Source organism: Numida meleagris, chromosome 2 (assembly GCF_002078875.1).
Source record: "Numida meleagris isolate 19003 breed g44 Domestic line chromosome 2, NumMel1.0, whole genome shotgun sequence".
NCBI lineage: Eukaryota > Metazoa > Chordata > Aves > Galliformes > Numididae > Numida > Numida meleagris.
In genome coordinates this window covers 41,469,358-41,483,985 of record NC_034410.1, presented here as the reverse complement: position 1 = coordinate 41,483,985, position 14,628 = coordinate 41,469,358, and the positions used below count along the sequence as shown (strand labels likewise).

General features: G+C 44.0%; 1 protein-coding gene across 2 annotated transcripts in view; it reads right to left on the bottom strand.

Annotated features, from left to right (window-relative positions):
* Positions 1–13,435, bottom strand: part of SH3BP5 (SH3 domain binding protein 5) — a 40,965-nt gene extending 27,530 nt beyond the window's left edge. The window contains exons 1-3 of one of the 2 annotated variants that reach the window (XM_021385990.1): positions 13,280–13,435; positions 12,252–12,314; positions 3,985–4,113 (exon numbers count right to left, since the gene is read on the bottom strand). In XM_021385990.1, the coding sequence (XP_021241665.1) occupies positions 3,985–4,113; positions 12,252–12,314; positions 13,280–13,360 (273 nt within the window). In that variant the 5' untranslated portion in view covers positions 13,361–13,435. Of the gene's footprint in view, positions 1–3,984; positions 4,114–4,689; positions 4,712–12,251; positions 12,315–13,279 lie in introns of those variants that run through there. The other variant, XM_021385992.1, reaches the window with a different exon arrangement.

The following is a 14,628-nucleotide window of genomic DNA, read 5'->3' as shown; positions in this document are numbered from 1 at the left end:
CAAATACATGGGTTTTTGTACTTATGGGGGTGGGGGAATATGTTTTTATCACATCTTCTTTTCCCCATCAGAAGCAAAGCAGGAAAGTTGAGCTCTGTTTGGTTTGTCTCTGGGTTCACAAGTGATGACGTATGAACAGCAGTGTTTTAAAGGCACCTTTTACCCTATGACCCCAAAGTGCTTTCACTTCCCTTAATGAACTCAGCTTCACAGCAGCCTGACAGCTCCACTTCACATGGGATCTTAGGGAAAGATGAAGTAATTTCTCTAACTCATGCAGCAGCACAAAACCAACTCTGAACAGCCCAATTATTTATGCAATAGACCACACTTGCTTTTGCACAGCATCCTGTCCCAGAGCATGCTGCCACTGGTGACGTAACACACTTCTCAAACTCTCATTGCCTTCTCAGACATTATTGCATAGGAGTTTTGCAGCACCAACCCCACAAAATGCTAAGTCAACAGTGGCTTAGGACACTCCTTACCTCAGAGGCTCAGGACCTATGCTGTTGTTTATGCTACTAATGTTTCCTGGTAATGCTGTTGTCCTTCCCCACTACCTTTGGGCAAAGAAGTAATATTTTCAGACTAGTCACAGAGAGAAACAGATCACCAAGCCAAAAAAAAAAAAGAAAGAAAAAAGTAATAAAGACATGGGGAAGAAAAAAATTAAAAAAAAAAAATCAATCTTCCCAACACCTAGAACCCAGACCACCTTCTGGATTAGGTGAACTTGGGATTGCTGCAGTGTGATCACTGCTTGCACACATACATGATCCCCAGTTACAGGTCAAGGTTCTTTCACTGAACACGAGCATTATGGTGTAAGTCAAAGAGAACAACATGAAAAAAAGAGAATATGACAGCCGCAAAAAATTCCTTGCGGCAAAAACACATTAAAATCCAATTAACTAATTTGAATCAAAATGCTCTAAACCAGCTAGGTATCCCCACAGCGAACACAAAAGGCCCACTGCAGTACCAAATAAGGAACCACAACAAAGTTGTCTTTGCATAAGTGGCACTAAACCTTCAGGGTCAAGAGCATTATCTTGCTTTCGCTTTCAGCCTCAGCAAAAGCTGAATATCAAAGCTTTGGTGTCAACAGGCAGTATTCTGATTCCCTGTGCCACCGCTTCGGAGGACAAATCTCTCAAACACTCAACACTAAGGCATCATTGTTCTGTTATAGCGAAGTTTTGCTCTGAGATAGACCAAGCTGAAATTCTCTCATTGCACAAACAAGATGCTACAGGACTCTTGCATAGGAGGATTCATTTGTTTTGAATTCACCATCTTCTGCCAGCACAGGATTGCACAAGATGAGGATAAGGGTGAGGAGACAAAAAGATTCATGGTCCTAAAGCTTCTCCAGGGTGCACTCGACTCAGGGACCTGATTTTTGCCAACCCTACGTCAGTGCCCTTGTCCCATTTTATTGTATTTTACCTTAATAGCTGTAAGAAGCATCTCCAGAAGAGAATCATGCTGGTGCAATGTGAAAACAAACTCCTCTATATGATAAAATACAGCTTTTATAAGATAACTTGCCCTACAACTGGCAGCTTAAACGCAAGTAACTCTGGACAACTCCTGCGCTTCTGCCAAGCTAGGTTTCTTTAATCACTCAGCTCCTTGTCTCCGGCAGACTTCAAATTATAGGTCATATTTTTACTTCCCTTTGTAGAGAACAAGAAGAATTTACACTTCCCTTTCTCTTATGCACAGTCATGCATTTTGTCATTTATTGTTTAATTAAGCTCTTTCAACCACGGAGAACTTTGTGCCTACGTTTTCAGAAGTAATGTAATGGCTCTAGAATAGTTGCAAAAACAAGGCAGAAAAGAAACTTCATAAGCTGAATGTTTTTTCTAAACTCAAATGGAAAGAGAAAGAGAAAGCTATTCCCGTAACTTCTTTAAAACTTTAGAAATGAAAGTGTAAAAGAAAGGTGTTGGGCTGGCACCTAAACACAATATTCTGGTACTTTCCTTTAGTTTCATATCCTACCCTGCTTTATACAGCAAATTTGCTCCCAATTAAACTGAAGTTTCCTAGACTAAATGAAGACTAAAAAAACTCTTAGGGAAGATCGATGTCAGTGTCAGTAAGGCATCTGCCCAATCTCCTGCTTTCCAGATACATGCTCTGTTCACAACACTAACATCCCTCTTTGCCTTCCTATTTTGTATTTCAAGACTGATATTAGACAAGGTGCCAAAAGAAAAGCTGGAAGGTTGTCTCTGGTTAATCTCCTGAGCAGATATAAAGAGGAAGCCCTGTTCCATGACTTGGTCCATAACACAAAAAGGAGAAAAGTCAAAGGAATGGTAAGAAGGGGAATCTCCACCAAAAAATAAAAAAAAAAAAAAAGAAGAAGAAAGGTTAAGCTATCAAGTGTTAAGAAATTAAAATATTTGTGTAACCAATCAGCAGATCTGGGGTAAGCAGCATTTAAACCCAGCTAATGACAAAATGAATTTGGAGAACAAGATGGTGTTTCCTAACAAGACCAGTGATTTTGCAAATCTCCAGACTTCAAGCAGTTGGGGTTTTTTACAAGTTCCCACAAAGTACCTTTGAACTAGTACGATCGAATGGATTTTGGGTGCAGCAAAGACGCAAGAGTAAGAAATTCCACTTCAGGACATATCTGCCGCCAACTTCAGGACAGAGGACAAAGTTCACTGCTCTCAGTGCGTGAGAGGTTACAAACCTCAAATTCATCTGAATTTTGCTACTGCAAAGTATGCATTTTCATCACTGACTTTTCCAAGCGCAACTCCCGAAATCCTATGCATTCTGTAGCTATTCTATAGCTGTTTATAGTAAGAGAAGTATGAGATCACATTTGAGGCAAGGCCTTTTTATTTATTTATTGACATTATGCATATTAATTAGCACAATATAAACAGTCAGCTCCTTGATCTTATTACCAACTTCCTTTCTTTCTCTAGATCACGACTCGTTTACCTCTACCATGCACCACAGGCCCTGTGAGCAGGGATTGCTTTCAGAGCAGCTACAGAGTAGTAGATACCACACTTACTATGTTCAGAAGTGGAGTTTACTTATTTACCATGCTCTTTCTAGTCTCAACGATCAAGTTTAATAATCCCCACACATCTCCACACACTGAGACAGCTCAGCACCAGCAGAACCCACCGCACACACCAAGCAGAAGCACCCCCTAAGCCACCACATGCTCAATTCTCAGCTAATTCTTCTGTAAGGTGAAAAAGCTGCCTGACATCTCAAAAGCTTTCTTGTTTTCCTCGCAGCCAGTAGATCACATCCCTACCTTCACTCCTCATCCTTTCCCACCTCAGCCACACATGGCCTTTTCAACAAAGAAAAAAACAACACAAAAAACAATTTCTGGTGCCTATCAATAATCAAGTTAGCTTTAGCACTTGGAGTGAGGCTGGCAAAGTCCACACGATCATACAAAAAGCAAAGCTCAATTGCGAACAATACCAACAAATTTTAGACCCACACTCAGCACAATCCTGCTTCGGCACAACCTCATCAGCAACAAACCCTTCAGGCCTCTCCAGGTTTGCCCACTTGAGCCTCTTCACCAACAGCCTCCAGTTGCAGCCTTTTATCTGCTCAGTATTTTGTTTTAAGATGAAAAAGCAGATATACAAGGTCTACGCTACGTTTTTGAACAATTACAACTGTTGTGAGAGGAAAGAGGACGGCTCTGAAAGGCCGCTGGTAACGAGAGGAGAACAGCACTGGTCCTTTTGCTATTCATAGTTCTTGTCTGTTGTAGCTGCTCCTGGACTGAAGAACACGGGCAGCTGTGGCAATGAAGAAGCAGCACGCTTTGCCATCGCTTCATATGGCTGACATGCAACCCAAGACAAAAACCAGTGTCAGCCGAGAGTGTACACTTATGATGTTATTAATAGCAGGGAAAGTGACGCAGTCACTATGTGCTTTCTAGCATAAGCTTATAAGGCAGAAAGTTCTTACCTGCCTGGCCACCCTTCGAGCTTCCCAGTAAGGTTTAGAATCTTCTACAGCCTTCCCAATCTTCTTTAGCAGTTCATCCAGTTTTACCGTTGCTTCGACCAGCACGGAGCGGAACTTCTGGCGTGCATCCTTCAAAATGTTGCAAAGGGGGAAAAGGGGAAGAAAAAAAAAAACAAAACAAAGATTAGAGCTTTAAAATTTATCCGTGAAGTCTCCTCCCTTCAGGTTGCTCTTTGGACCCACACACAATCCAACACATTCAAAACAGTTTTGTCATTTGGAGAAAGCCAGAATTATTCAGTAGAGGTAACAACAAGAACCCAGTAACTGCACTGTAAAGCCAGGATCCTGAGTAGCAAGCGTTCATCTTCCAAAGACAGCTTTTATACAAAGCTTGCAATAGCCTGTACCAGTTGCTGCTGCAGGATTTCTCAGAGAGGAAGAGCTAGGAAAATACTCAGAGGGAGGCTAATAGCAGTGTAACCACTTCTGAGAGACAGGTGGCAAAGACATCTCATCCACTCCGCTGTTTTTACCCTTCACAGCGGTTCAGGAGCACACATAATGTTACAGAAATTCAAGTTTGTCCTCTGTAACACTATAACGCAGTAGAAAGCACAGCAGTGATAGTGGGGTAGCAAAGTCCTAGGCTGCAGCAAGTACAGAAACTGTGGACACAGAAACAAAGAAAAAAATCTGCCTAACCTTGTAAGGCCTCAGGTAGGCAGGGATCTCCAGATGAGATATCCCTACCCTCACTGCCAACCCTCAAATGAGGTCTAGGGAGGGGTGGATCCTGGCTCCACCCCATCCAGTCACTCAGGTGTATTGCATGCACCTGAGCTGCCCTGGGTTGGCCCTGCCTTCCCACCAGGTGCTCAATCACTGGTTCAAGCCCTGGCTTAGCATTTCTGCTACAGTCCTCAAACTTTCCAGAGGACACTTGACAGAAGTTTCCTTGAATTTGCTTCACCGATTTCAATAGCTGGATATTTAGTAGAGATTTTCAACACAATTTCTAGCATCCTCCTCACTGCTTGTGCCTCTCCTTTCACTAATCAAAGCTGGGCTAGCAGGCAGGCCTAATCCCACAGCAAACTGGCACTCAGACAGGACCAGCGTCTCCTCCACGTCAACGCATGTCCCACTCCAAGCAGTGTCCTCAGCAGAGGCACCATTTCATAGCACAGATGAGGACAGACCAAATCTGCTTTCTGCAGAAGGAAGAATCAGACTCTTCCCACACAGCAGTGGTATATTTTCAAGTCGGCTCCTCTTTCCATTCTATAAACTCTTCAAGAGAGACAAAAAATTTCCAGGTCATTGAAGAAAGATTGTCCACCATTAAAGCCTATCTTTTCAGCTATGATTTGTACCAATTGATATAGGCTTCACTTTCCATTTGATCATTATTTGTTGTATTTAAGAACCATAAATTCCAGCTTCTTCCATATGAGATGAGTTGCCCTCTATGAGATTAACTGAAAAGGTTAAATTATCTTTTCTGCTCCACTGAAACTTCCACACCATTAAGCAGAGTGATCCTGATTTGAATCTCATCATCCAAGCCAGACTCTAAATCAATGAAATTGTTGCAGAGAGATGCAAATATAGGCTGAGATCTGGCCTAGGGTTTAAGGAGACTGAGAGGAAGGGCCATGTGAGCTACTGACAAGCCCTGTAATTCTAATTAGAGACCAGGATTTAGGCAGACTGCTGGAGGGACATGGTGATAAATCAGGAAGCAGCTGGCTTGAAGAAGTGCTCTAATTCAGGAGGGTTTCATCATTACTGCTGAGGATTTCTAGAATGCACAACTATTTATTCATTGAAAGAATTAATATACATTGGAGCCTATGACTACGCTCACAGAATTGGATAAATCTGCAACAGTACATTAGTTTCACAGAAAAGGAAACGTACTTCAGTAAAAGCGGATTTGGTTCCTTTTCAGGGTTATTTAAAACCTTAAACAGCATTGGTAGTATTTTTTCTAGTGCAAAGAAGCTTTCTTTTTTAAGGTGCTCCAATTTATTCTAAGGAAATACTTAACTGGGTAGCAGAGCCAGAACAGAGACTTATAATTGTAATAACTTGAATCCAGTCAATAATCCAAGGATGAAGTGATGAAGTGAAAGGATGAAGCGTATCATTCAAACAATATGTACAGAATGAACGAGTCCCTCAGTGAGAAGAGACTGAGTGCTTCCAACTAAAGTACTGGGCAACACATGGTTTGCAGTTCCAAATGAATTTTGCAAGAAACTGTAATAAGATAACCAGCACGATGGCTATACTGCGAGAAAAACATCAAATACTGAAGTACATTGAGCAAAAAGTAATTTTCCTATAAATGCAGCAATAAAATAAAAAAAATCATTTCTAAATGAGTGCACCTGAAGGTTTAGCTTTCAACTTGTGCAAGCTGTGTATTTGGATACCAGGTGCAGAAAATGCATAAAGGAAAAGCAAACATATATGCATCAAGTTTACAAAAATAAGAAGCCCTTACGCAGCGAATCATCAACAAATTCAGTTCCCATGTCAGTAAGATAAGCACTTGGAACAAAGAAACCTGACAGCAGCAACTTCATATTATCACTAGCAAATCCGTGCTTAGAGACCTACCTCAAATATACACTCTTCCAACAGGAAGAGAGAAGGGCAAAACCAAACCAAAAAATACCAAGGATGGTGCAACTTCTGGATCCACGAATCTCCCACCATCGCATACAAATTACTATACTGTAACTCATCCTCTAACTGGCACCTGAGGCACCCAGGACTTGTAAGACTTTAAGCACATGTTTTCTGTGGGCATGGCCCCACCTAACAGGAGAGCTGCTACACAGACCAGGGCTTTTCAGCTGAAGAACATACTGGAGCAAGTCAACAGTTCTTATTTTCCCCAGAAGATTCCCGTTTCCAATTTTGAATCTTCATCCAGAGACCCTCACTTTTCCCCCACAGAGGAAAATAAAGAAAAACAAAACATCCCAGAACTTTATAGCCATGTTATGCATCGCATGACTTATTTAAATGAGATATTTATTCCCAGGCTCCCAATTGCCAAGAACATAAGTCCACAGGCTCCACCACCATAAGCACCCCAGACCGAGAAGCTGTGGGTGCCCCATCCCTGGAGGGCCACATCCAACCATCCAGGTTGGATGGGGCCCTGGGCAGCCTGATCTGTTAAGTGGCAACCTGCCTCCGGCAGGGGGTTGGCACTGGGTGGGCTTTGAGCTCTCTTCCAACCTAAGCAATTCCATGATTCTATGAACACTCACTCCAAAAATGTACAGGCTCACTACCCGCGTGGTGATACAGTTTCCCCACGGTCCCGAGCACAGGGGAAGCCTTCCAGCCGTGCTAGGCAGACACCACGCCATCCTCACGCTGTTCATCAAGTCCCACAGCGTGATGAGCACCCTGCGAGTGTTACTACTGAACTGCCAGACTCACTGCGCTCAGACCTTCGCCCAGCACCACGGATTCTGGAGAAAGAAAAAGATGACAATTCCTGCAATTCCCTGCCGTCAGCAGAACCAAGACAGTGCAGCATATGCTGTGCAGCTTTTCTAGCACAAACCTCATCTTCTAGCTTCTGTACTTCAGTTCCTTGAAAGGGGATGGCTTCCCAGCACAAAGGCTAGTTGGCACAGAAAGCAAGAACTCAGCTTAGGTACAAATCCTGTGAATCAGCCACACTATTTCCAAAGCTGGTAAAAGCTGATTAAGACACTTTACCCTCCACACCTGTTGCAAAATGCAAAAAAAGCAGTCCTCAAACCTTCCACTGAAGTTAGTCTTACTAAGTAGGCTCTCACTCCATAGGTGGTTGCCACACATGCTCCAGTGGGCACAGCACTTGGTGCATCAGGTTAACAGCAGCAGTTTATTTTTCAACATCATCTTCTACATCTGCTTGAGCTCCACTTTTGTCAGCTTTCCTCCTGGAAATCCTTAGCACTTCTCTCCTACATGATAGATTTCCCAAGTGCAGCTTTAGGGGGCACGCCAGACCTCTACCCCATACATGCTTTTGCTGCAAAATGTGGAAAGAAGCAAAGTTTTGCATTTCACCTGCACCTGCTGGAGAACAGAGTGTGCTGGTTTTTCCTTTCTGATGAGTGACGCTGATGAGCTGGTGTTAGATGCCAGATGACAGACAAATCACTATTTCAGCCCATCAAAAGAAGCATGTCTTCTCAAACAATTTTCTTCTTAAAAATAAACCTAGCACATCAACTGTGTATGAAGCATCTTAGTACCAAGCACATCTTTATTTCATTTACAGAGGCTGCCCTATGCCCATCCTGACAATCTGGAGTGCAGAACCTCTGGCAACCCATTAAACCAGCCTGGAAGTGTGGGGGCAATGAGGCTCCTGCCAGAGACAAAAGCTTCATGCTTCCAGGAGGGAGGCAGCGTTCCTCCCTGACTTCCTCTGTCACAGAGTTACAGTGGGGTCAGCACCAGCAACCTGCAGGGTTGGGAGTGGGTATGCTGTGCCATTACACACACAGCAGATGCAGGCAGGCATGTGTTCAGAAAACTACCACTAGGAGTAGAGGAAGAAGTCTTTCCTTGCTCATCCACAGGCAAAAACAGAAGGCAAGATAACTACAGTAACACCAATCCCACGTAGAAGCCATTTCCTATGGAAACATGCAGACAATACAGACAGGGAAAGAGCTCTTAGTGCTGGACGAATCCATCACACATATATATCATGCCCTCCAAGACAGCGGGAAGAAGGGCTGCTGAGCTGCTCCTCCCTCTGCTGAGCACTCTTTGCCAGGATGCTGGAAGACACTGCACAGGGGTGGTTCATGGCCCTACAGATAAATTTCCCCAGCCCACAAAGGTGTGCTCAGAATGAGATTCCTGATGCTGACAGGCCATTTTTCTAAAACCTGGAGGTGGATCTTTTAAAAAAAAATAGTCGACATAAAATTCTTGTATGAGACATGGTCAAAATCTGGAGCTTCTGCCCCATAAACCAAGTATATTAAGAGGGAAGCAGAAGGGACAGCTCTTTCCCTTTTGCAAGGGCTTCAGATGCTGACAGGGCTCACAAGTGAGAGCACCATGGCAGACACAACCCTTTCCTGCGACTCTGTTCAACACCAACCTGGAGTAACCTTTAGGACAAACGCAGGACTAAAAGGAGCACAAAGCCTTGCAGATTGGGACTAGAGCATCTAGGCAAGCATCCAAGAAGGATCCTAAACAAGTCCCACTTAAACAAGCACAGCTGAAAGCAGCGCTGCTCAGCTCTAGCTTTTGTGTGCAATCGTCGTCCCTTAACAAACATTAGCAGGCTTGAAGCTCCATAAACACAGACTCCAACAAATACACATTGGGATTGCTGAGATTCCTGTGGTAATTTTAATGGTATGTGCTGCATTTTTCCCCCTGCAATGCTGCTGGAGGGTCCCTCGACGGATCTGCTGCGGCTAAATTGTACTTCCAGGAGCTGGTCAACAAAATGTAGGGGTTAGATGGATGGGTGCGCCGTGCACATTTGCTAAGTGCATTTCCAGCCCCTGATGCAAGTTCCCATGCAGATGTGTTTCCAGTAAACAGGAAAAGCACTGAAATAGCAAGGTGCTGCTCTAACTTGTATTTGGTCAAAACCTGCTTCTATCTCCACTACAAGATGTTTCCGACACCTCTTCAGAGAGGCTTCCAGCATAAGCAGGGACACTGGGAAAGCCAAGTGTTCAATCCTCTGGAGGGCCTTTATCATCCCTTTGTTGTGTCAGTAACGCTCAGCGTTGCACTTAGTACGAGTGGCACGACCAGTTTTAAATGAAGCCAATCAAAGATTCATTAACAGGCAATACATTAAGGCAACGCGTAACTAACAGTCTCTCAGTGCCCTTTATCAGCTTTGCAGGTCCTGAACAGGCTGTGAGTACCACAAGGTCAGGACATTCCTTCAGGGTTTAGTGGGATAGGCCAAAAGAGCAAAAAATGAATGATTACACCAACCGAAAGAACAGATTTAGCCAACTTCAACATTTCTGTTCAAGTCACGCTACACATGTAAAATCGCACCTCTCACTTGGTGATTTGAGTGCAGATTTTTTTTTTTAATTTTTATTTGCTTTAAGAAGGTAGGCTGATCAACTCTAAGCGGGATCCCTCATTTTGTCACCTCTGTGAGCAGCTAACTCCAATATCTTCAACATCATTAAAACACTGACACGCCTGCGGCTGCACCAGGAGAATGCAATGTCACAATCCTAGAAGCATTTACTGATGTTAGCCCCAGAACATTTCTATTGGGTAAACATGACCATTTTGCAGATGTAGACCTGAGGCACAGTGAGAACGAAAGCATGGGATTTACAAACACATAACGCCTACAGCATTTTTCCTGTCACTAGGATCTGGAAAGAGCCAGTGTGCACAGCAATCCAGCTGGAGAGGCTGTGCAAAGCTGCAGGAAGTCCAAAGCAGACTCTCAGAATTTAGATGCCACAAGGTTACTCTTCCTGCTTATTAGAGAGTACTTCATGTCACAAAAACATGAGGGATTTTTTCATGAACTTCCTTCAAAGAAATGTACCTTCCCCTCAAACTCTCCATTTGCTTTTTCAAATCATCCAGGAAACATTCAACAGTGGGAATGAATGGACCACAAAGTAATACCATGAGATGTTCTGTATGAGCTTCCTGTAATGTAAATAGCCTAATGACACTGTGTTCCCATTAACGTCAACTATTATAAAGTCAACTACTACATTATTCGCTTCATATTTTCAATAACGGAAGAAGATGATAAATATAACTCCATTGTTTGGAGGAAAAAAAAAGCACATCATCTAATGAACCATCTTGCAATAGCAGCAACAACACAAACTAGAAACAGGCAACAAGAGGGGCAAGCAGCTAGGAGCAATCAATACGCTAAAACTTAAAGGGCAAATCCAGCATGGCTCTCCCAAAAGCCCATGTTCTTCAGCAGCATTCAAGGATTTTAGAACTGGGATCACTGTTTCAAAGACTCAGCTCCTCCTTCCCAACTGTGCATTTACCCTATAAGAGAGCTCTGCCAAGCAGCCTTTTCTGTCTGCAGTATAAAAGCAAGGACTTACATTATACACACACAAAAAAAATAAAACCAGAAGTAATATTCCTCTAGGAATGTTTTAAGTCCATTTAAGTTGCATCTATCAACAGCTGCGTGTATATATATATATAGTAGTACGTTTACGTATATAGTACTGCTCCTGAGGAAAGTTAGAGTGTGTTTAATTGGTACTGTTGAACCTAAATTTTTTTTTAAGTGCACTCTTAAAATCCAAATGAACCTAGTGACACAGAGCACTTTTCACAGCTGAAATATAGTTTAATTCTCCATAACAAATAGTCCCCAGTTCTGCCAAGTTTATTTGCCAATAAATTCATGATCTACCTGCCAAAAACAGAAAATAGAGAAGAAAACTGCCATACAACAAGCTCAGGGATCGCTGCGTCCTGTCCAGCTGAATGGAACAGCTGAATATAGTATTCATAATACTGTAATGTTATCAAAATTATGTAGGATCTAAAGTAGCACGTTATGCCAGCTTTCTGCTAACAATAAATTCACCGCACGCTTTCAGGGGTTTTATCTTTTGTTTTGCAGATAACAAAAGAAAACTTAGATGCACAAGTGAGCCAGTTAATTCTGAGTCAGTATTAGAACCATGGTGCTGAGCCTTCCAGAAGAATGGCTGAGCAGCTGAAACTCACATCGATCACTCCAGAACATACTACTGGATTTTTAAACAGCCTAGAAAGCCCCTTTTTCCCCTGAGTAGGAAGTCTTTTCCTTCAACATCTTCAACTTCTCATCATTACTTTTTAAGTAAGGAAAGTAATGGCAAAAACAAAATGACCAGCTTAAAAAAATAAATACATATGAGGAGATCCTAGCAGGCATTTTTATACCACAGATCTTTCAACCAAACAACTGCACCGCCGATAATCACAAGAACACAAACCCAAGGGAGCTACTTGTGAAAACAGAACTTGTCTTGGTTTAGTTTCAAAACCTAAAAATAGGGTTTGGCAGTGAGGGAGGCTGGGTGTTCCACTTAGGGCTTTCACACTGTCAGCATCACTCACACCTTTCAAAATTATCATCAGTTCCTTGTTGCCAAATAACCACTTGGGATAACAGTTCAGGAGGGAACCTGCTCAAAAACCTCGTTCTGTTGCTCACAAAACCCAACATGTAGAGAAGGAAAATGCAAGGATGAATTCCCTACCTCCAGTTCTGTCTCTCTCCGATTGATTACATCTGTAGATTGATTCAGCTTTTCCAACTCCCCCTGAAAAGAAAGAAAGAAAACGCTGAATTACGTGTATGAAGAATTGTTTCTGAGAACGGTTGTTTAGCATCCCCACAGAAAGCTCACAAGGGCTGTGGCTTACATGTTTAATGAAAACAGGAAAACTTGAGACACTCGGAACAACTTTGCCACTGGTCTTCTATTCTGCAGCTTACAAGAAAAATAATCAGAGCAACTTGGCCGTTTTATTTTAAGACAATACGTTTCCTGTTCTGGCCTATTCCTCACAATTAAAAATAAACGTCAAATACAATAATTTCTGTCCTGTTCATCAAGGTAGCCAGCATCTGCTAGTTTGCAGACACCCCCAAAAACATTAGCATCACGTTAGTCTGACCACAGGAGATGCAAAAGAAGAAACACATGTAAAGCATTTTGCTCTGGATTTTGGCAAGCCTCTCTATAACACAACCAGTCAGTGGGACAGATGACGACATTTATTAAGCCTGCCTTCGAGCCAACATTTTGATCTCTAACAGCAAAAGCAATGGTGTTAAATCTTTCGAATAAATATGTACTAGAGGTAAAACTAGAGGAGCCCTCCCCCTCTCCGCGGGGGCTCCTCACGGCCAGAGGCGACGAACCACAGATCTGGACCCAAAAATACATGCCGTGCCTGCAGCAGGCAGCAGGTCACGTCTCGGTTTGGGGGAGAAAAGCTTCATCTGAAAGGCGCGACAGAATAAGAACCCTTCCGAACAGCACTGACGGAGGGGAAACGCCAGCTGCCATTACAGCTCCTTCTAAAATAAATAAATAAAACAACATGCCATTTCCTCCCCCACCCCGTTCCCATCCCCTCATTTCGGGGTACCAGACCCGCTCCGCAGCCAAGGTCACGGCCGACAGCAGCCGGGGAGGGGGCTGCGCGCCGACAAAGGGCCGCCCGCGAAGAGCACCGCCCGACCCCGCGAGCGGGGAGGACGCGGCCCGGGGTCCCTCACCTGGATGCGGGGGTCCACCTCCTCCTCCTCGGGCCGCGGGGCCTCCTCAGCAGCACGGCCGCGCCTGCCCCCCGGCTCCATGGCGGCACCCGCCCGCCGCTGCCCGCTCCGCTTCGGCTGCCGCTCAGCGGCCACCTCGGCGCGGCCCCGCCTCCGGGGAAACCCCTCCCTGCCCGCAGCCCCCCCGGCCCTTTGTGCCTGGAGAAGGACGGAAAAGCGAAATTTCCCCATTCTTTCCTTCCCCTTTTTTTTCGTCCTATTTTTTTTTCTTTTTGTCGTTCCTCCCTGCCCCGCCGGGTACAGCAGGCCCACGCACGTCCACTGCGTGGAGCCAAGATGAACGATTTCAGGTGCTGGGGAAAGCCAACCACACCTTGCACCACTCCTTTTGCCCCCTTCTTTTATTTCTCTCGTCTTTTTGCAGGCTCTGCCGGTAAGCTTGCAGAAAAGAAAAGGGAAGGAAAAAAGTATGCTTCCAACAAAGATTCCTATCGTGTGGCAGCTGAGCAAGCAACTGTTGTACCGACTGGATGCCACAGGAAAGGCATCCTGAAGACAAGTTGTTGTGTTGCCCACACAAAGCAGCCCCTTGCAGAAGCGCTGGGCCCCAGCAGCTCCTCCTCAAGCTTTCCTCAGGCCCAGCTGGGATTCCTTCTTCGGGAAATGCTGTTTTAAACAAGAACCTTCTCAAAGCAAGCCCACAGAGAGATTAACAGTCCTCCCTCCCTTTGGGTGGAGGGCAACTCATTGCAGACAAGTGGGGAACGTGACTCCACCTTCAAAGCACCACTTTTTAATTTAACCCAATTTCTGTTGCTCTCAGATATATGGTCTGATTTTGGGATGGTTCTGTACAGGGCTAGGAGTTGGATTAGATGGAAAGGACCCATAAGAACCAACTTGGGATATTCTGTGACTGTGTGATTCTAGAAGGTTCCTCAAAGACAACAAAAATAAAAATAAAAATATACAAATAAAAAGTTCTTATAGTTGGTGACAAAACTTCCTTTGAGAGATGAAAAAAAAATAAAAAAAAAAATCAGCAAAGCACAAGAGGATAAAAATTCATATTCCTAAGGTGACAAACGAGGGAAAAAAAGTATTCAAGCTCTTCCAAATAACCTAAAGCCTGAGAGATGGATGCCACCCAGGCGGGTTTGAATACTGGGCCCAGGTGAACCTCATGAGGTTCAACAAATCCAAGTCTTACACCTGGATCATGGCAACCCCCACTATCAGTACAAGCTGGGGGATGTAAGGATGGAGCACAGACCTGCCAGAAAGGACCTGGGGGTACTGGTGGATGGCAAGCTGGACATGAGCCAGCAGTGTGCCCTCACAGCCCAGAA